The sequence below is a fragment of the Oryza sativa genome, chromosome 1 (assembly GCF_034140825.1).
Source record: "Oryza sativa Japonica Group chromosome 1, ASM3414082v1".
Classification (NCBI taxonomy): Eukaryota; Viridiplantae; Streptophyta; class Magnoliopsida; order Poales; family Poaceae; genus Oryza; species Oryza sativa.
The window spans coordinates 1,510,997-1,530,738 of record NC_089035.1 but is presented as its reverse complement, the minus strand read 5'-3'; the positions used below and the strand labels follow the sequence as shown (position 1 = coordinate 1,530,738).

Sequence of the window (19,742 nt, the reverse complement as noted above, 5' to 3'; positions counted from 1 at the left end):
GAACTTGTCAGATGGGTGTAATTTAGTGCACGAATTTGTAAAATGTTTGTTTTGGTGCATGAACTTGTCTAGTACATACGGAGGAAGGCGAAAAAGACACTACATAGCTAATCTTATTGATTTAGAAGTTTATTAGGACACTATGTAAACATAGTTCTAAGAAGGTTGTTATTGGACATACACATTTTCAATAAAAAATAGAATATGATACAGTAATAGTAGAAAAAGATTAAAAATCCGAGCAATGATACAAGGGTTAGAAATATATGAAATTCATCATTTCCACGATGAAGGGTAAAGTAGAGACCAAATTTATAAATAATGCATTTCTTATGCATACTCACTACACGTATGTACGTCACATTCTAATCAACATCTCAACTTCGTAAAATTAACATTGACAAGTTATTTTGGTCCTCATTCACACGAACTAGACAAGTTCGTGTACTGAAACAAGAATTTTACAAATTTATGTATTAAATTGCATCCACCTAATAACAAGTTTGTGTACTGCCAATGCAATTTACTCTAAAGTAAAATTTGATTGGGAACCAAGGCCCCGCTTGTCATACATTGAATCCACCCACGTGTTTTCTCCCAATTGAATTGCATAGACTCGAGTATATGTAGACATTGCAAAAGTTTCTTTAGACATGCTCTGATAAACTGGTCAATGTATGCAGCTAGCTGCATGGAGGAATCGGACCAACCCATGAGCTAATCTGATCTGAGCGACCCTTCAGAATTCAGTACAGCATCAACCTCTCGTTGTCACTTCGGACTACCGGAGACAAATTCCCTATAGAGATTACTTCGGACATTCTTTGAACAATGGCATATAAAATCGTTTTTGCAAATTGCATGGTACACTGGGATGGATGAATCATGAATGGATATATGCTTTGGCAAACGGCCTAAAAATTCTCTTATATAAATGTGGGATCACTCTCTTTCTACAAGCAATTCTACCTGCTACAATGGCTTAGATCTACATGCAAAGGTCCAAAGTATCATTATTAATACTCTTCATTTTTAACAGAAAGGCCCAGCAACATAAAAAAAGAGTAGATTTTACATACACGTTTTGTGACACTTAACGCTTAAGTATTAAAGTTTCAAAAAATCGCAATATCAACAAATGGGTTCACCCGCGAGATGACATAGTTCTTTCCTTGCATATATTTAGGATGTAGGCATGGCGAACTTAAATTTTCGCAAAACATAGTTCTATCTAGGATGAAGCTCCCAAATCTATATTCTAGGTGGAACAACCACGTCATTTTGTAGGTGGATCTGTCCGTTGATAATATAGTTTTGCGAAAATTTAATCCAAAATAAATATAGTTAAGTGCCAAGTGTAAAAACATGTGTAGTTTTTTACAACTTGGACCATAAAATATGTAATTCTATTAAATTTACTCAAAAAGAGAAGGACTAGCACTCGAGTGGGCTTAATTTTTTTATCTGTGAGATTTATGGGCTGACACAAGTAAGCCTGTGCAGCCCAGGTAGAGTTCGTTTTGTGCCCAGCCCAAGAAATTAACACGAAGAATTCGGACTATCCAAATAAGTCCGAATAAGACACGGCCCGCAGATTATTTACGGCTCAAATGAGTCAGAATGGATTGCCCCAAATGCAAAATTCTGTGCATATGCACTGCCAATTAATTCACAGCAACTGTACTCCTGTTCATATCAATCAAAACACAATTATTTGGATAAAAAATTCCGACACTATCTATCTAACCTACTACTTGCACTGTCCATGGTTGAATTCCTGTCTTGTTTTACCGGCCTTCAGTGGTGAAGGAGATCGAGATGGAGTTCCTGGAGTCGTCCTCGGCAATGCCGCCCAGCGCCGCCGCCGACGCCGACGCCCTCGTCGTCATCGTGTCGGTGCCGAGCGTGGTGGCCGTGTTGGCGGTGGAGGCGGCGGAGGACGCCGTGGTGGTGGTGCTCATCCACCGGCCGACCCGGCCGTGGATCGCCGGCTTGCCGGGCTTGGGCAGCGTGAAGGAGTCGCTGGACAGCATGAGGTGGACGGTGTACATGTCCGGCCGGTCCGACACCACGGCCTGGCAGCACAGCAGCCCGAGCTGCACGCACAGCCGCGCCTCGTCGGCGTCCCACTCCGCCATCGCCGGGTCCACGATCTCCATCTGCCTCCCTTCCTCTGACAGCTTCCATGTCTGAATAATTTCCAGAAAAAAAAAAGATTCAGTCACAACTCACAATGCTGCTCCTGGAAGATAAATTTTCAGAATCCAGTGTTGTTATTTCAGAGTACTTACGTAATTCAGGAGGTCGGTTTTTTCGGCGTCGAGATGTTTATCGATGTTTTTCCTCCCGCTGACGATCTCCAGCACCAGCATCCCGAAGCTGAAAACGTCGGTTTTCGTAGACAGGTAGCCGTTCATCGCGTACTCTGGAGCCATGTAACCACTGCGACGTATCACTTACTGTACTCACACGCAACCACAGAGATTTTGTGGACGGATCAAGTGAATAACAACGATGGGTTCTGGTGTAATTACTCACTATGTGCCGGAAATCCGGAAGGTGTTGACGTGCGTGGCGTCCTCGAGGAAGAGCCTTGCCATGCCGAAATCTGAAATCTTTGGGTTCAGCTGTTCGTCGAGGAGCACGTTGCTTGCCTTGATGTCTCGGTGGATGATCTTGACGGGGGATTCCTCGTGGAGGTAGAGGAGGCCTCTCGCTAGGCCGACGATTATTTGGTAGCGTTTGGGCCAATCCAGCTGCACGCTCTTCTTTCTGTCTAGAGGTACATAAACAGGTATCATACATACAGCAGGTTGCAGAGCATTTTCTGTTTTTTTTTTTTATGTTGTACTACCTCTGTCCTAAAATATAGTAACTTTTAGTCATATATCTGGACTAGTGCTAAAAGTCATTATATTAATTTTGGAATGGATGTAGTACTGAATACTGATCTGGTTTTGTATGGATTATATATGCAGATGGAATTAAGTATAGGTACATGCGTATCTTTATGTTTAAACTGGAAATTGTAAAGAACATAATTAGTTATGCTTTATGTTTTTTTTTAACAAAATCATGGAGCATTTCAAACTATGGTACGGAGTAGCTAATTGAACTTTCTGTCTTTTGTTTGTCCACACAGAAGTTTGTGTGTGTGTGTGTGTGGGGGGGGGGGGGGCGGTGTTCAGATTACTCCAAATGACAAGAAATCCTATTCGAGAAATGGTCAATCCAAAGACATTGGGCGGCATAATGGCATACAGCCATACCCGATTTGATGTGATATGTTGAGCCTTTGAGATTAAGCAAATCGAAGTATTGCTTTTGACACAGTAAAGGTCAATGAGAACGTCAAGGCAGATTTTTCCTTACATTGACTGACAAAAAGACTTCTTGCAGATTCTGTGTTCTGCTTAATTGACTGAACAACTCTGTGTGACTGTGTCTGTGCGAATATATGCTTTGCCACGGCTAACTCATCGTTTTGGTCTCCTTGAAAGTTGAAACCACTAGGCCACAAACAATGGAACTCCAGTAGGGACTTGTTTTTCTACCAGAAATGACTGTTTCTACAAGCACTTTCCCTGAATTTTGTTCAGAACTACCATAGAGTTTTGGCTATTATGATTTGTGCACCACAAACTCTCCAACAGAGTGCCTAGCTTCCGAGGTTAGAACCTTTGTGTTTTGATTAATGATAAACAGATAACAGTGATTCGTTATACTACTAAAAAAAATGACCAAACTGTCAGATTTAGCTCACAAATTCTACCCGTAATTCAGAAGCAATCTGATGGCAATTAATAATTAGGACATTTTGCAACATAATACAGTAGTATGCAGATGAGAGAGAGGTGTCACCGAAGAGGAAGTGGTCGAGGCTGCCATTTGGGAAGTAAGGGTAGACAAGCATCTTGTGACCGGAGGAAGCGCAGCATCCGAGCAGGGAGACCAGGTTCCTGTGCTGCACCTTGAGCAGCAGCCTCACCTCGTTCAAGAACTCTCTCACACCTTGCCGTGACTCCAGCGACAGCTTCTTGACGGCGATCTCCTGCCCATTCTCGAGCACCCCCTGAAGAGAGATGGTAACAAGATCAACCGATTTTTTGTCAGTTAGTAGTTCATTCTTCCCAAGATGTAAAATTCCTGACAAGTAATGGTACGTTTATTATTTACTACTACTGCTTTGCTTTGCAGGAGTAAAAATGATGCTTTGGTTCGTGCAATGTTGAGATTAGAATCTCAAAAGAGAGGAAAAAAACTAATATCGCATATTAATTTGACGAAATGATGTCTGAAAGTAGCAGAGCAGGTATAATCAGTTATTAGTGGTGAAAAAAAAAAGAGAGAGAGCCAGCAAACAGTAGAAAAGATATTTGTCCATGGAAAAGATAGTACACCCATTACCCATACATAGACAGGGTTAGATCAATCATTTGTGTCGTTTTGGTAGGTGAAAAGGACAAAATCAGAATGGAAAGCAAGGAATGGCTTTGTTGACCAACCAATAAAAAACCAGTCTTTGTTAATGTTAGGTGAATTCCACAAGCAAAACAGGGCAACAGCCTAGCAGCAAAGCAAAGCCATGGCGAAAGGGGACGATGAGATGGCAGTAAGAAACAAGCCTTGTAGACGGGGCCGAATCCGCCGCGGCCGAGGAGGTTGTCGTCGGAGAAGCCACGGGTGGCGGCCTCCAGCACGGGCAGCTCGATGAAGAGGCTCCACTGCTCCTCCTCCCTCCCCGACGCCGCCCCGCCGCCGCCGCCGCCGCCACCGCCGTTGGCCTCACGATCAGCGCCTCCTCCTCTTCCGCCGCTGCTCCTCCTCCACCTCCCGCACCAGCCGCACGACCACGGCATGGCAGCAGCAGAGCAAAATAGAGAGAAATTAAAACACCAAAGCACACGAGTACACGACGCAGACACGCAGAAGTGCAGTGCAGTTAGCTAGGTGTGACGTTTCAACGACGCGCGCGACCCGGTGGCGGGGTGCAGAGCTAGTTTAGTGCAGGTAGTCTGGTGATTTATGGAGGAGACACGTACGTACGTCGTCCATGACCGTGGGGTGTGTTTGTATCGCAGTGTTGCAGGCGGCAAAGCCGGCAACCGCGTTTGCTTGCTTGGTCAGTGTCCAAATGGGACGAGAGACGACTCGTGCCTTGACTTTCTAGTAGTACTAGCTAGCTCCCATCGTATCATACGTGGCCGGCGGCTTTTCATTCCAGCCAGCCATTAATAGAAGACGCGCAATTGATTGACCTATCATCGATCAGTCGTGCTCCTCACTTTACTCCCTCCGAAAAAAATACTACATCTCCGTCCCATGTTACCTGTAATTTTGACTTTTTATATGTAACATTTAATCATTCGTTTTATTTAAAAAAATTGGTCCAAATATAAAAAATGATAGTCATACTTAAAGTACTTTTATGATAAAACAAGTAACAAACAAAATAAATAATAATTCTAAATTTTTTTTTGAATAGGACAAATGATTAAATATTAAAATAAAACTCAAAGCGACAAGTAATATGGGATGGAGATAGTACTACAAACTATACTACTAGTATTTCGACAGAAAGTTATCTAGATTTGTCAACCTTTTATCAATGCTCTGAACCTATGGGATATACCGCAGTTGAACATATGCATGAAGTATTAAATATAGGCTAAAAAAATTAATTGCATAGATTGCGACAAATTTGCGAGAGGAATCTTTTGCTAATTGCTACACGATTTGATAATGTGGTGCTACAGTAAATATTTGTTAATGACATATTAATTAGGCTTAATAAATTCGTCTCGCAGTTTATAGACGAATCTTGTAATTTATTTTATTATTAAACTACGTTTAATAATTTAAATATGTGTCCGTATAACCACGTGACATGGCAACATGATCTAAGGTCAGCGGTAATTACCTACCGCCGGCCGTCGTGATGCCTGTGGGCCCTACAGCCCGTCAGCACGGCCTGTCTCGGACGATTTGCATTCTATCCAGCCCAACACTATTTGGGCCACCGAGAATTGGGCCTATTTTATGGGCCGTGATGGGCGAATAGGCGGGAAGGAGCCCAACTCTATGGGCTTCTTCGGGCTCCTTCTACCCGAGCTAATGTTATTAGGCCGAAACGGCGGCTCTGGCTTACGTTGTTGGGCCGAAACTAGCGATGAACGGACCAAGCTTGCTTAGTTGTTGCCGGTAACATGTTACTGCTACAAGCGATCAATGGGACAATTATCGCCCGTGAATTCTACCTGATGATTTATCCACGTGCTCATCACAGCCAGCAGGGAAGGCCAGAGGCGGGATGATTAATTTGCATGGCCGACACGTGATTGCCATATAGGATTAACGGGGTGAAATTAAACGACAAAAATCATCCCTGATCTGTTCTTCCCTGTTGACACCAAATTAATCGATCCTTTTTATTACGGTTAAACAACCAATTCTGGGAGGTGATGCGATGATGTTCTAGCTAGTAAGAAGAGACCAAACAAACAGACTATTGAGAGTTGAGACTGCTACCAAATTCATCTTATTTATTGGACAGCAACCACAACATACTAGTACTACGTACTCTGGTCACCGAAACATTCCCTCACGATCCAGATAAAACAAACACAATAAAGAAAAAAAACACAATAAAGGAAAAAAAACATACGTGACCACACGAATGTTACACATATGTCACTGCTACTCGGCAGCAAGCAAGGCGTTAACGCTGATCGAGCGGTCAGCGCGTGCGCCCCTGCTCGACGCGTCGCTCTTATTCACCGTTGGATCGTATGATCTGAGGCTAATTAACATGAGTAGCTAATTAAGCTGGCTGGTTGTGACACTTGGGCCCCGGGAAGCCGTGGTAGCGATCGAGGCAGCGGAAGCGCGGCGGCTGCGACTCCACCTGCACGCACTTGCCGCAGCCGCCGGAGCACGACTTCACCTTGTCCTGGCAGCTGCACGTCGGCGGCATCGACCTTGTGCACACGGCGTCGTCGCAGCATTTCCACGGCCTCGACCTCACCGCCTCCTCGCCGCCGCCGCCGGTGCACTTGGGCCCGGGGTTGACGCCCCAGTACCAGTCCCGGCAGACGTAGCCGCCGCCGTCGGCACGCTTGCAGTCCTCGCAGGCGGCGGCGCAGTGGTCGACCTCGTCCAGGCACTTGTACTTGGGCGGCCAGATCCTGAGCGGCGACTGCTTCAGCTTGTCGCAGCAGTCCCACGGCGGTGACGGCCATTCGTCGCCGCCGTCGGTGGGGAGGCGGATGTTGCTGTTGGGGGTGACAGCGGCGGAGGAGATGGGGATGCCGGCGAGGAGGAGGGCTCCCAGGGTGAGCGTCAGCAGGCTGCCGCTCTTCATGGCTGATCGTTTTTTGTTCTTTAAGAAGTTGGGTTTGAGATGCAGAGTGTGATAGTAGTGTGTGTATTTATAGACCAGGAAGGCAGCAACGGGGCCCACGAACGAGTCCACGAGATGTGGAGAAGAGCGAGCGCGCACGTGGCGCTGTCCCCACTTGTCAGAACACGGGAAACACGACTGAACTAGGGAAACTATTCTAATCCCTTAATAATGTTCCCTTAAGGATGTTCCCTCGTTTGCTCAAAAACCATATAAACGGTTATGAAAAATTCTGGAAAAAATTGACAATATTCAGACAACACATATATACAACTCCATAAAATCTTAAGTCCAAACTCAACTCACACATCGAGATATAAAAAAGACAAATTCAGCGTATAAATAGTAGCGTACTGTTTATATGTAAATTTATCTTTTTTTTTCTCGATGTGTAGATCGAATTTGATCATGAATTTTGGTGAACTAGTAGGTATTATTATACTCTACACTGTCAATTTTTTTCAGAATTTTTCATAATTATTTGTATCAAATTTAAAAGAAAAAGGTATACAAGGAATATCTTCTCGAGGGATTAGAATCCACTCCCACTAAAATATGGAATTGTGGTCGGGTCTGGACTTCTCGGTGGATGGAAAGGGCGGATGGTAACAGTAACTGCACATGAGCTTCACGAGGATCTTGGCATCGTGCAACGCATGTGACGGTACACGCATGCAGTTGCCTCCACGTGCGAAAAAGGGCACTAGCCTGACGCATCTCGCTAATCGATGCCTAGTTTATTGATGCCCTCTGCAGCCCTGGTCCCTGGACGGAGTAATTGGTCATGTCATGTCAATGATGTCAAGTCTGCTGGCTGCTGCACCCTGCACGCTGCGGAACTCCTCAGCCTCAAGCCCTCAACACGTTGCTCATCTCGATCTTTCGTCCGTCGGCCTCCCGTGTCGTCTACGTGGGCTGGACGGGCCTGAGCGCTTTGGGATTTTGGGCTTTTAAGAAAAACAACGAGCTTGGGCTCCTAATCTGATTCTTGGGGCCTTGCCGTCAGTGGGCTGCAAAGACCGGCATTTACTCCATCAGTTTTAAAATATAAGGATTTTTGAATAATACTAACTCAAACATTTTTAATTTTAACTATTTATAGAAAAAAAAATTAAAACATCAATCATATAACATTGATGTTAGTATAATTATCATTAAACTTTTTTTTATTTAAAACATCTTACTTTTATAAATATTATTAGTTAAAATAGTATATCGAAGACTATGCTGAAGTTTAAAAGTGTTTATATTTTGAAACGGAGGAAATAGATCGTACGTAATTGGTGGCATCAGCTGAACTGGTGCGTGCCAGCATCGCACCCACTGTCGTAGTGTAGATCATGGATATATATACGAGATCATAGAAGTAGATAATTAATAACTCACCAGGCGACTGATCAGTATATATTAGCACTGTATTAGTGTATTCTCGATCTCACACTTGCAGTTAATTTCGAGATGAACATATATATGATCGGTACTACGTGATTCCGATCCTTAATAATATTAGATTAATTAGTTAATTAATCAAGCAGCTTAATTGTGTGGATCATATGAATCAAGCGTGAGGAGGAAGGAGGCCCTTGTCCTGGAAGCTCTTGATGCAGTCGTCGAACATCTGCTGCACGGAGAGGAATGGCGGGAAGCCGAGAGCCCTGATCTTGGCGGTGTCCATCTTGTGGGCCCTGTCGTCTCCCTTGTGGCTGCCGCACTCCGCGGGGATCGGGTACCCCGGGTACCTCTCCCTCAGCGACCCCACGATCTCCGACCAGTGCGCCACGTGGCACGAGCAGATGAGCCGCCCCGACGCCCTGGCGTCCTCCATGGCCACCACGTGGGCCAGCACCGCGTCGTCCACGTGGACGAACCCCACCGTCGTGTTCGGGTACCTGGGGAGCTCGCCGCGGAGGAGGGCGAGCACGATCAGCGCCGTGCTCGTCGGCGCTTGCGACAGGATGGGGCCCACGACGAAGGACGGGTTCACGGCGACCATGTCGAGGCCGCGCTCCTTGGCCAGCCGCCACGCCTCCCTCTCCGCCAGCGTCTTGGCGTAGGCGTACCAGAGGCCGTGCGCCGCGCAGTAGGCGGCGTCGCTCCAGTGCGACTCGTTCAGCGCCGCCGCCGCGCCGGCGCCGTAGCGGACGCAGGAGCAGGAGGAGGTGAACACCACGCGGCGCGGGCGCGGCGACGCCCTGGCGCAGGAGCGGAGCACGTTCGACGCGCCGCGCACGATCGGCTCCACTAGCCGCTGCTGGACCTCCTCCTCGTCGTCGTCGTCGTTCGGCTTGCCGTTGTTGCTGCTGCTGTTGCCGACCACCACGACGGGGGACGCCGCGTGGAACACGCCGTCGACGCCGCGGACGGCGTCGTCGAAGCTACCCTCCACCATCAGGTCGGCCTTCACCAGCTGCAGCCGCTCGCTCGCGCCATCAAGCTCCCATAGGAACCCCACCTTGGCTTCATCCTCTGCATGCACACATGCTCAGATCTCAGACGTGCATACGTCGTGTTCGATCATTTGCCTCAACGGCGCAAGTGTGCGTGCGTGTTACCTGGGTCTCTGACGGTGGCGCGGACGGTGTGGCTGGCGGCGAGCAGCGCGCGGATGAGGTGCGACGCGATGAACCCCGTCCCGCCGGTGACGCAGTACTCCGGCATCTCTCTCTCTCTCTCTCTCTATCTCTAGCTTACTACCGAGAGCGATCTCTTTATGTCGAAATGACGTTAATTTATTCTGAACTTGGGGAGCTCAGCAATCGAAATGTTAATTATTTCTTCCTTTGATTATCATTTTAGAAGAAAGAAACTCCGTTGGCCGGTTTGAATTAGGTTGGTCATGGGAAGATCGAGGTATAGTATTACTCTTTTCTAGAGAAGGTTAGTGTGCATGATGAGCTTGAATTTGTAACTGCAACTTACTAAATTCCAACCTTCTCTTGTAGCTATTCCACCTGTTTCAAAATATATCAACCTTATACCAGAATGTGATACAATGTGCAGATTTTTATTGTAGTACAATGTACTCAAGATTGGTTTATTATGGGACAGTGGGATTAGTAACTTCCAACTTGCTCATCGTCAGTCGATCTCGCTGGATTCATTAATTAGCAAATGACACATTGGCTCCATCGTTTCATTTATGCTTATGCAAGATGTACTAATTAATGTGTTGTTAGTATACTTTAGGATCGATCAAATTAAACCCTGGTTGCTCTTCGATCCATCCTCACGATCCTGTCCAAGTAACAAGTAGATGCAAGGCGTAGAGAGGGTAAGCTCTAGGTTCAATTCTGCAACAGCCCGGTTATCATCTTGGTGGTTACAGCTACTTGCGTCGTCGGCGACTGTACATTCATCGCCATTGACGTCCTTGGAGGAAGAAGATGAATTGTGGCCCGGATGCTTTGCACCACGTTCGTCGTGAGCTTCGCTTCGCAGACGGCGACGCCGTCGACGGTGTTCATCATCATGTAGCGAGGGTGGATGCTCTATAGTACTATCCATCAGCTTGGAGTTCCAGTGGTTCATGACCTCTTTGTCTGTCCTCCCCGGTAGCCTCCCAGCGATGAGGGACCAACTTGATATATATGCATCAATATTAATTTGATCATTGCTTAATTATAACAAACGGTGAATTAATAGCGGAATATTGTTGATATTGGGGGAATTAATTAATTACGTACGTACCGGTTGCCGAGCAAAGCGTGCAGCTTGAGGAGGAGCTCGTCCTCTTCCTCGGAGAAGCTCCTCCTCTTTCTGCTCCGGCTAAGCGGCGACGGCGGATCACCGGCCGGCAAGTGCTCGGAGATGAGCCGTGGTGGAGGCTGCGATGACACCTGCAGACTTGCAGAGCTGCGCCGTCGTGGACACCTCATTACACATGTGTTAGCACAAATTACAGCTAGAGATCGTCTTAGCTAGATCGATCGATCAGTAGCAGTAGAAGAGACAATATAATTCTGCATGCATATGATCAGATGTATATATAGAAACGGGGCTAGTTGCTGGGAGATAGAGAGGCTTTGACTTGACTGGAATGGAAGTCGATCAGGTTGGTCGAGCTGAGGCGACCGGCAGCTGGTTGGTTCAGCCGGGTACGTGTTGGAACGAACGATAATGCGGCTTGCTGCAAGGGGCTCGTGCGCGGGCAGCAGCGAGCAAGAATTCATAAACCGGCCATGAACGCTTGCTGGTAGCTACAAACCATCCATTCCCGGCCCTGTTGCTACTCCCCTGCTTCGTATTGTAAGGTGTTTTAGTATTTTTCTAAATTAAGGTGACTTTGACTAACTTTTTTAGTTTTTTGAAAAACACACCAACATTTATAACGTCAAATTATTCGTTAAAATCTACCATAAAATATGTTGTATTTATTTGTTATTGTTGTAGATATTAGTTATTTTTCCTACGAATGTAGTTAAAGTTAAAAAATTTCGACTTACAAAACCAAAATACGAATACTGCATAGAGCGATACGGTGAGGATTCCATATGCCAGCTTCAAATTTCTGAAATTTCAGGTACCCAAAAACTATTTTGCCCGAATTTTTCACCCAAACCAGCTGGTAAGTAAGCATGCGAGAAATGCTAATCTCAAGAGGCGCACCCGACAGGAAACTACAGTAAATTAACAGCAAGTCAGGTGCTAACTGAACTAGCTACACACGTAAAATAAAAGGGTAGTTCCACTTTGATCGGTAGCTGTAATAGGGAAGCAGTATACCTACCAAATCACTCCACAACTGAATGAGACTTATGCTACCAAGCGGTGCATGTCCGCAGGTCACACGTGGCCGGCCGGCCATTCTAATCGACCAAACGTACCACAGTAGATGCATATGCCCGAGCATTTGCTAAAATTCAGCATAAACTTCTACATTCATTGCTGTAAACTGAAATGAAATTGTACTTCCAATGGAAGGGCAAAAAGCCAGGACACTGTGCTTCTGTCTTAGCAAACTCAAACTACTGATGTGGGTTACATGTTACCTCTAAATCGTGATGCCATAAGAAATTTGGCTTGTATATGTACATCAGCTATAACTAGGATTCCACTGCAGTGTTGTTCTTGTGGAATATGTACAAATGACTTCAAAATTTGGGGCTCCCATCTTGCCAGAACTGAATTCTATAAACTTTTAGTTGCACAACTAAATTTGTTAAACTAGTTCATGTGTATATAGTTTCTCCTGCGGTGGTGAACAGGCCGATTTCTTAGAACCACGATTTTGTGCAGGGTATAGTCTAAGAGAGCTTTTAAGATGATCAATTCCTTGTCTTCTAAGAGCATTTGGGTTGATACCTGCCTTGTGAGCTGCGATTACTCCAATGGCTTCCCAATAGTTCTGGACATTTAGCTGGGGAGCAAAAGGGTCAACACTGTAAGATTGCTATGGATTTCTTGCATAAGTATCAGAATGAGAGCTTTGTAAAATTGTCAAGACATGTGGTACATACCGCCTCTATATTGAACTTGTCAGGGGTATCATCAAGAACTGTTTCATTTTCTTGAACCGTAATGATTAAGGGCTGCAAAAAAACAATTATTCATGAGGATAATAAAATCCAAATGGAAAGATAAAACATCACTTATCACTGATATCTACCTTGTTCTTTGTAGCAGTTCTAGCAAAGGCAATAGTACCATCTCCTCCGCAAGCATCTTTTGGAAGAATCACACTATCAACATCACTAGCCACTATGCAACCATTATCCATGTTTCCATTCCTCCTCATCACATATTGAGGGGCATTGCTTAACCCGGCAAGCACACAAGGTAGAAAGGTATGTCCAATCTGTTACAAAAAAAGATCAATGAGAACTGGTACAAAAAGATGATATAAAATTAACGAGCACTGCTTAATTTGACATAGGACAGCACTGATCTATATGCTAGGAATGGATGTGAACAAGTGGACTAACTTTAAGAAAACATGTAACTACCAGATAGTGAACATTTGAAATTAGCCTGATATACAACATTTCATTGTAGGGTCATTACTAAGCATATCCCTGATATTTAGTTAACTTAGTTATGCACCAGCATAGTTCAGCAGAAAGAGTAGAAACCTCTTCAGCAGCAGATCTTGGGGACACTGACAGACTGAGAACTGGGGGTAAAACTGCAGGAGCATGGGCAGCTGGGATTTTGAATTTCTTCACAATTAGATGACTGATAATCGCTTCAACTCCTGCCAACAGATCAACTCCCTGCATTGATATGGCATTGAAGAAAATACAAGATTAGAAATGATAGATGCTTGGAAATGCTGAACACCACCCACAAATGATAACCTCAGCATGTCTACCGTGATCAGTATCAACCATTGAATTGCATCAATATAAAAATTCAGCGAGCAAAATGACACCATAAGGCCAACAGCTTTCAAACTACTTGAAAAGAGAGTGTTGTTGCAACTTGCAAGGGACATTTCAGATGGTCCAAACAGTAAATTTGAAAAATCGAAGAGCATCCCATAACAAACTAAATCAAGACAACATGGTGTTTCAAGAATTCTAAGTGGCACAACTATCAGTAACCTGTTAGGAAAAATAATAAACCAGCTACTTGAGCAGGCAAGTATTACCTTTCCTTCCCGATAACAATCTGAATCTTCTGGATCATCATCTGGAAAGCGCGCAACAACCGCCACAGCATTCACATCAGAGCGGTTCACCAGGGCCTCAACTGCCCTCAGGAGAGAATCAGAGTTCCCAACACTCCCTGTAGACTTCCCACATTTTGGATCAAACCATGTCTTGATCTAGACCACAAATGAGCAGGTCATAAGTAAGCATGAATATTACATCAGGCACTAAATTATCTTTCTAACTAGAGGTATCACTAGATCTTAAACGTATTCTCACTCACAGGACAAAAAAAGAAGGGATCAGAACAGAATGAGCACCTCCAAAGGAGTATCAGTCACAATGTACTCGACTACAGGGAGCCCAAGAGAAGCCCTCGCGGCATCCGCAACCTGCAAGTGACGGAGTCGAAGCTCCTCCTCGATTCCAGAATCCAACACCAAACCTACCTAGGTTGAAGCAGCCACAATGTGTCAATGTATCAACAAAACCGTAGCTAACTAGCTACCTACAGTTACATTATCCATGGTTGTGTCTGAGCAATCTCTAGAACCACTAAATTGGTAGTAGTACCTTGTTCTGGTGAACTGGTTGGAGAGCCCAGGATCCTTCAGCGAACCTGTCAAGGGCGTATCCCTCAACGTAGAGCGTGTTGGGCATCGGCCAGTAGAGCATCGCAGCGTTCAGCACCTGTGATTATGTGAAGACGAAATCTTCAACCATGGAGAAGCCAAAACTAACCCTAACAGCTACTGGAAGTTAATACTTACATTGGGGTGGGAGATGACGCAGTCGGCGACGGCACCGAGCGCGCGCGCCACGGGAAGCGCATCGCCGGCGAAACCCCCGACGGCGGCGCCGACTCCGGTGGGGACCACCAGGACGGACGTGTAGGGCCTCCTGAAGCTCGGGCCCCGCGCGCTGGCAGAAGGGGCGAGGCAATGAGCCCGGGAGCTCCGACGAGTCGGCCGCGGCGGCGGCGGCGACGGCCGGAGGAAGGGACGGGTGAGGTGGAGCGCCATTGCCGCGGCGAAGCGAGGGCGGGGACGCGAACGGATAAGGCTGTGACTCACTGGGCCGCCAAATTGGGCCCACCACTCGGCCCAATTATGCACTGAATCAAGGGGGCCCACCTGTCATTCTCACGTAGAAACCACCAAACCCTTCTTCTTCCCCCATCTCTCCGCAGCCACCGGTGGAGAAGATTCGCGCGGCCGCTCGCCATGTCGTCGCCGTCGCCGGCGTTGTGCGCCGCCGCCTCCTGCTCCACCCCGCTTCGCGTTGCGTCGCCTGTCGTTCGGTTCCGCCGCCCCGGCGCGCCCGCGCCCGTCGTATCCGCGGCGCGCGCGTCGTCGGCGGCGGTCCCGGCCGTCTCCGACGACCTCGTCCTCCGCATCGCGGAGCAGCTGGAGGACTCGGTCGCGGCCTCCTCGCCGCTCCTCGACCCGCTCCGCTCCGCCTCCGCGCTCTCCCTCCTCTCCACGCGCTGGCCAACCCGCCGCTCCAACGAGGCCTACCGCTTCACCGACATCTCCTACCTCCGCTCCCTCCCCATCTCCCTCCCCTCCCGGGACGCCCCCGCCGTCGCGCCGCCCGCCTCCCCCTACGCCTCCCACGTCCACTTCTCCGATGGCGTCCTCACCTCCTCCTCGGGCGCCCACGTCTCCGCCCTCGCGGACCTCCCGCCTGGCCACGTCCGGGACCGTGCGGCCGCCGCTCTCGCCGCCTCCGCGGGATTCGCCGACAAGGACCTCTTCTTCGACTTCAACGCCGTTGGCGCGAAGGATGTCGTGGTCGTGCACGTGCCGGAGGGGGTAAGTATGGCCGACGACCCGGTGCACATCATGTTCAGTTACAGTGGCTGCGGCGATGGTAGTATGATGATGTCGAACCCGAGGGTTCTCGTTGTGGCGGAGAAGGGGGCGGAGGTGGCCATCATTGAGGAGCACTTTGGTCAGGAGGACGGTGGGTGTTATTGGGCTAATCCGGTGATGGAGATCATCGTGGAGGAGGATGCGAAGGTGGTGCATTCCTATGTGCAGCAGCAGTCGTTTGCGGCTGCGCATACCAAGTGGACCGTCGTCCAGCAGGTAGACCTTTCTTGTGCATTTTGAATTGCTTTGCATATAGTTATGATTTGTGGATCGATGTCTTAACCATAGTTGTTGTTCACCTTCAATGTGCTTGCTTGTTCTGTGAGTTGAGCTAGGATAGGATAGGATAAAGACAATTTTGGTTCAATTAGGACTGCACATGGTTAGAAACATAGAATTACTAAGTTGATAAGAGTAGCAGTGGCATATGTTACAATTTATATGTTTCAACAATCTTATCTAAAAACAATATTGCAATTAGAGGTAGCTTCCTTCTTGTTTGTGATATTTAGTTTTATTTATGGGGTGTCATGAGATTGTGTTATTCCTTCTTTAGTAGGATGACAGTATAACAGATCAATGAGGAATGCACTACACTTATTTTGTAGCTAGAAGCTTCACATGCAGAAATGAGATTTCTTATTCCTTCTTTAGTAGGGTGACAATATAACAGATCAATGAGGAATGCACTATACTTTCTTTGTAGTTAGAAGCTTCATACGCAGAAATAAACCTCCTAAAGTAAAAGGGTTTCCTAACAAACTGCTGGGAGTGCATTATTACCACTTTGTGCTTTGATGTTTCAATTGAATATTTACAACTGGGACATACTGTGAAATAAATCATCTTTATTTAGAACAACAAGGCACATACAAAATTCCTGTATTAGTTGGATTTAGGCTTTGCTTCATTTTCTATAAAGTTTAGCTTTTCACACCATTTGTCGTCTAAGCTAGCAACCTGTGGAACCAGAAGGCCTGAAAACCATGGTTTCAGAGAAAGTTTCTTACTGTTGGGGCATAAGGTCGTACTGAGTTCCTATTCATTGCTGCTTCAGTGGACTAGGGGAAATGATATCTAAGTGTTCAATCTGAGAAGTGAAAGATAGTGTAATTAACTTAAGAAATCCTAGCTAAGGAGGAACAAGAGGTTCATCCTCAGCGATGCAAAAGTATAACCTCATGACACAAAAATAAAGTGCAGGATGAGAATAATGCGATAGCAAGGAGAGATGGCAGTGACAACTCACCTAAATGTGGTTGGTGGTGGAAACCCCATTAGTAGACCGTGACTTCCATGAAGGTATTAGGCAGTAGAAATCCCTCAAGTTCTCACCTCCTGTGCTTGTCTGTTGGTTTTCTATGGTGGCTGCACTGTGCTAGGAGAGTGTATGTATGGCTATGGGCTAGCGACACTAAGGTTAGTGGCTAGTTGGACTGACTGACCCAATTCGACATCTTTGCATTTTTTTTCCTTTAAATTTCGTTAGACAGCTTATGGTAACTTAGCACTAATAATTTATTTCATAAATTTATTTTTTTATTACACTCTAGAAAGGACTTGTATTGGAATGTTCCATACTGGAATTATCTTGGGACAAAATTGACAAGGATGATTTTACCTATTATTTTCAGTTTTCAATGATGAAGATTAAAGCAAGGCTTACTTGAGTAGGAAATAACAGTAAGTTATTCTTATAGTTGTCTAACATTCTTTGCAGAATACATCTAGCAACTATGAGTTTGTTGAGGTAAGCATTGGAGCAAGATTGAACAGGCACAATCTCCACGTCCAGCAGTTGGGCCCTGAGACCAACACACAATTGTCAACGTTCCACTTCTCAGCGCAGAATAAACAGATACATGATCTTCATAGCAAGCTTATACTTGATCACCCAAGAGGTCGTTCACAACAGATACATAGATTGATTGCTTCTGGTACAGGGAATGGCATATTTGATGGAAATATCAAAGTGAACAGGTATGTGATCAGATTACTTCTGTGAAGTATTTCAACTGTATTATTTTGACAAAAAGTATTACTGATTTTCAGCCATTTTTGAGCCATCAGTGCATATATGTAGATCTTCAAGTTTTTTTTATTAATTCAATAGTAGATTTTCTAACTGCTTAGGATTTAAATGGTGGTGGAGTACTGACATACTACATACCTGAAGTTTATATTGCTTTAGGATCTTTATTTATTAGTTAAAATGTAGTGAAGCCATCTGTAAATATAGTGTTAGAGACACACTTCCTCAATTCAAGCAACACCAAATTCAATACAAGAGTGGCTCATCCAGCGGAAGGAGTAGCAGTTTTCTACTGCAATAGTGAAGGTTTTTTAGGTGGAAGATGGAAAGGTACAAAGGAGGCTAGAAGCTTCTAGAACAAGGAAATGAAGAGAAGGGGTAGAGGAGTAGATCGACGAGGAGCCAACCGACCTCCAGATCGCCGCCGCCACCGTTTGGCGCCTTGGCCAATCGATCTGTTCGATCCCCAAATGTTGCTAACGCTGCTGCTTTGTATGCTGCTCCTGCTTTGCTTGGGCCTCGCTTGGACATGGCTAACTTGGCCCATATACAGTCCAATCGGGTTCCTAACATATAGTCTTGCATATGTAGCAGAGCAAAGCTGTTCAAATAGCAATTTTTCCTTATGAAATCAGGAGATTGTGCACAATTATTGTTTGTTTCACTTCTGAGCAGCTTCAGTATTCTGTTGATATTCATGAAGTTCTGTTTATGCATCACTATTTCCTCCTGTCCTAGACTCCTAATACATTGATGTCCTTGATTCACAGATATGCACAACAAACTGACGCAGGGCAAGAAACCAAGTGTCTTCTCCTGTCATCGAAGGCACTTGTTAATGTGAAGCCAAACCTTCAGATCATTGCTGATGATGTCAAATGTACACATGGAGCTGCCATCAGTGGTGAACATGATCCAAATGCGATCTACTTCTTGCAAGCAAGAGGCATCGATGCTAAAACAGCGGCGGATGCCCTAAATTTCGCCTTTGGAGCCCATGTGATAAACCAAATACCATTCAAGCCCATAGAGAAAAAGACATTAGCTCATTTCAAAGCGTTGTTGGCTTCCTCAAGACAAAACGACGAATGAGGCCCTCATTATTGTTATGGAGCCAGTTCAACATTTTTCTTTTATCAAAATGAGAAATATAGAAAGAACATTAGAAGATTTTTGGTGAAACACGACGAGAAACAGATAACTGTTTTGCAATGTCAAGAGTGATGTTATTCTAGCATGTAAAGTCAGTTAATTTGTGAACCACTTGTTCATTACATGTTGAATCAAGCATGCATGATGCTTGTGAGGCAGATTATATATCTTTGCTTTACATAAGACTGAAGTTTCTGTCGACCGACAACTTATTTATCTTCTGAATGTTGGTTTGCATTTTACAGCACATGAGTACTCTCTCCATCCCAAAAAAAACTCAATCGAGCAGTCACATCCTTTCCTAATACAACGAATCTGGACAGTCATGAGAGGTCACATCTTCGTCTATGTTAAGTTTTTTGTTTTTTTACGGAGGGTTTATGATGCTGCTGCCTGTGTATGAGAATCGTTATGCAGACATATGAAAAGCGCCCTAGGCACAGTGTTAGCTTCCAGGGAATCTCATCTCAGGGCATCGAAATATGATTGATTCGAACTAATCAAAGTTGTGTATGTAATTATATATTATGTGGTACTGTTGATTATTAATTGCGCTGACTATGAACCGGTGACCAATGATTTGTTTACCGTACGGTCTTTAATTTGGTTAATTCACTCCTAGTCAGAATCAACAGGGCGACCGGGTAGCTGGGATCGTTCAGTTCAAAACTACTCCTACAGGTATACGTAGTGTGTAC

At 45.5% G+C, this 19,742-nt stretch overlaps 5 protein-coding genes across 6 annotated transcripts; 1 reads left to right on the top strand and 4 right to left on the bottom strand.

The window, feature by feature from the left end:
* Positions 1-1,625: 1,625 nt before the first annotated feature.
* On the bottom strand, positions 1,626-4,998 carry LOC4325990 (cysteine-rich receptor-like protein kinase 44). Its single transcript, XM_015773408.3, has 5 exons — positions 4,626-4,998; positions 3,862-4,072; positions 2,539-2,776; positions 2,292-2,442; positions 1,626-2,189 (listed from the first exon to the last, which is right to left on the bottom strand). Exons 1-5 carry the CDS (start codon positions 4,857-4,859, stop codon positions 1,788-1,790), a joined length of 1,236 nt encoding a protein of 411 aa, XP_015628894.1. The 5' UTR covers positions 4,860-4,998; the 3' UTR covers positions 1,626-1,787.
* A 1,524-nt stretch (positions 4,999-6,522) lies between these two features.
* Positions 6,523-7,404, bottom strand: LOC4325989 (Bowman-Birk type trypsin inhibitor). The gene has a single exon (XM_015765903.3). The coding sequence runs from the start codon at positions 7,358-7,360 to the stop codon at positions 6,821-6,823; it is 540 nt and encodes a 179-aa protein (XP_015621389.1). The 5' UTR covers positions 7,361-7,404; the 3' UTR covers positions 6,523-6,820.
* A 1,369-nt stretch (positions 7,405-8,773) lies between these two features.
* LOC4325988 (tetraketide alpha-pyrone reductase 2) lies at positions 8,774-10,376 on the bottom strand. The gene is made up of 2 exons (XM_026022502.2): positions 9,952-10,376; positions 8,774-9,865 (listed from the first exon to the last, which is right to left on the bottom strand). The coding sequence occupies exons 1-2, from the start codon at positions 10,055-10,057 to the stop codon at positions 8,958-8,960; spliced, it is 1,014 nt and encodes a 337-aa protein (XP_025878287.1). The 5' UTR covers positions 10,058-10,376; the 3' UTR covers positions 8,774-8,957.
* A 76-nt stretch (positions 10,377-10,452) lies between these two features.
* On the bottom strand, positions 10,453-15,014 carry LOC4325987 (uncharacterized). Of its 2 annotated transcripts, none has more exons than XM_066311593.1 (10): positions 14,757-15,014; positions 14,560-14,676; positions 14,307-14,435; positions 13,986-14,162; positions 13,468-13,608; positions 13,005-13,193; positions 12,856-12,927; positions 12,701-12,755; positions 11,083-11,251; positions 10,453-10,976 (listed from the first exon to the last, which is right to left on the bottom strand). In XM_066311593.1, the coding sequence occupies exons 1-10, from the start codon at positions 15,006-15,008 to the stop codon at positions 10,592-10,594; spliced, it is 1,686 nt and encodes a 561-aa protein (XP_066167690.1). In that variant the 5' UTR covers positions 15,009-15,014; the 3' UTR covers positions 10,453-10,591. The 2 variants fall into 2 exon arrangements, with proteins under 2 accessions (XP_066167690.1, XP_025878284.1); XM_026022499.2 differs by having other exon boundaries at positions 11,087-11,251.
* A 169-nt stretch (positions 15,015-15,183) lies between these two features.
* On the top strand, positions 15,184-19,227 carry LOC4325986 (protein ABCI7, chloroplastic). The gene is made up of 3 exons (XM_015766100.3): positions 15,184-16,076; positions 17,581-17,840; positions 18,663-19,227. The coding sequence occupies exons 1-3, from the start codon at positions 15,210-15,212 to the stop codon at positions 18,982-18,984; spliced, it is 1,449 nt and encodes a 482-aa protein (XP_015621586.1). The 5' UTR covers positions 15,184-15,209; the 3' UTR covers positions 18,985-19,227.
* The last annotated feature ends 515 nt before the right edge of the window (positions 19,228-19,742 follow it).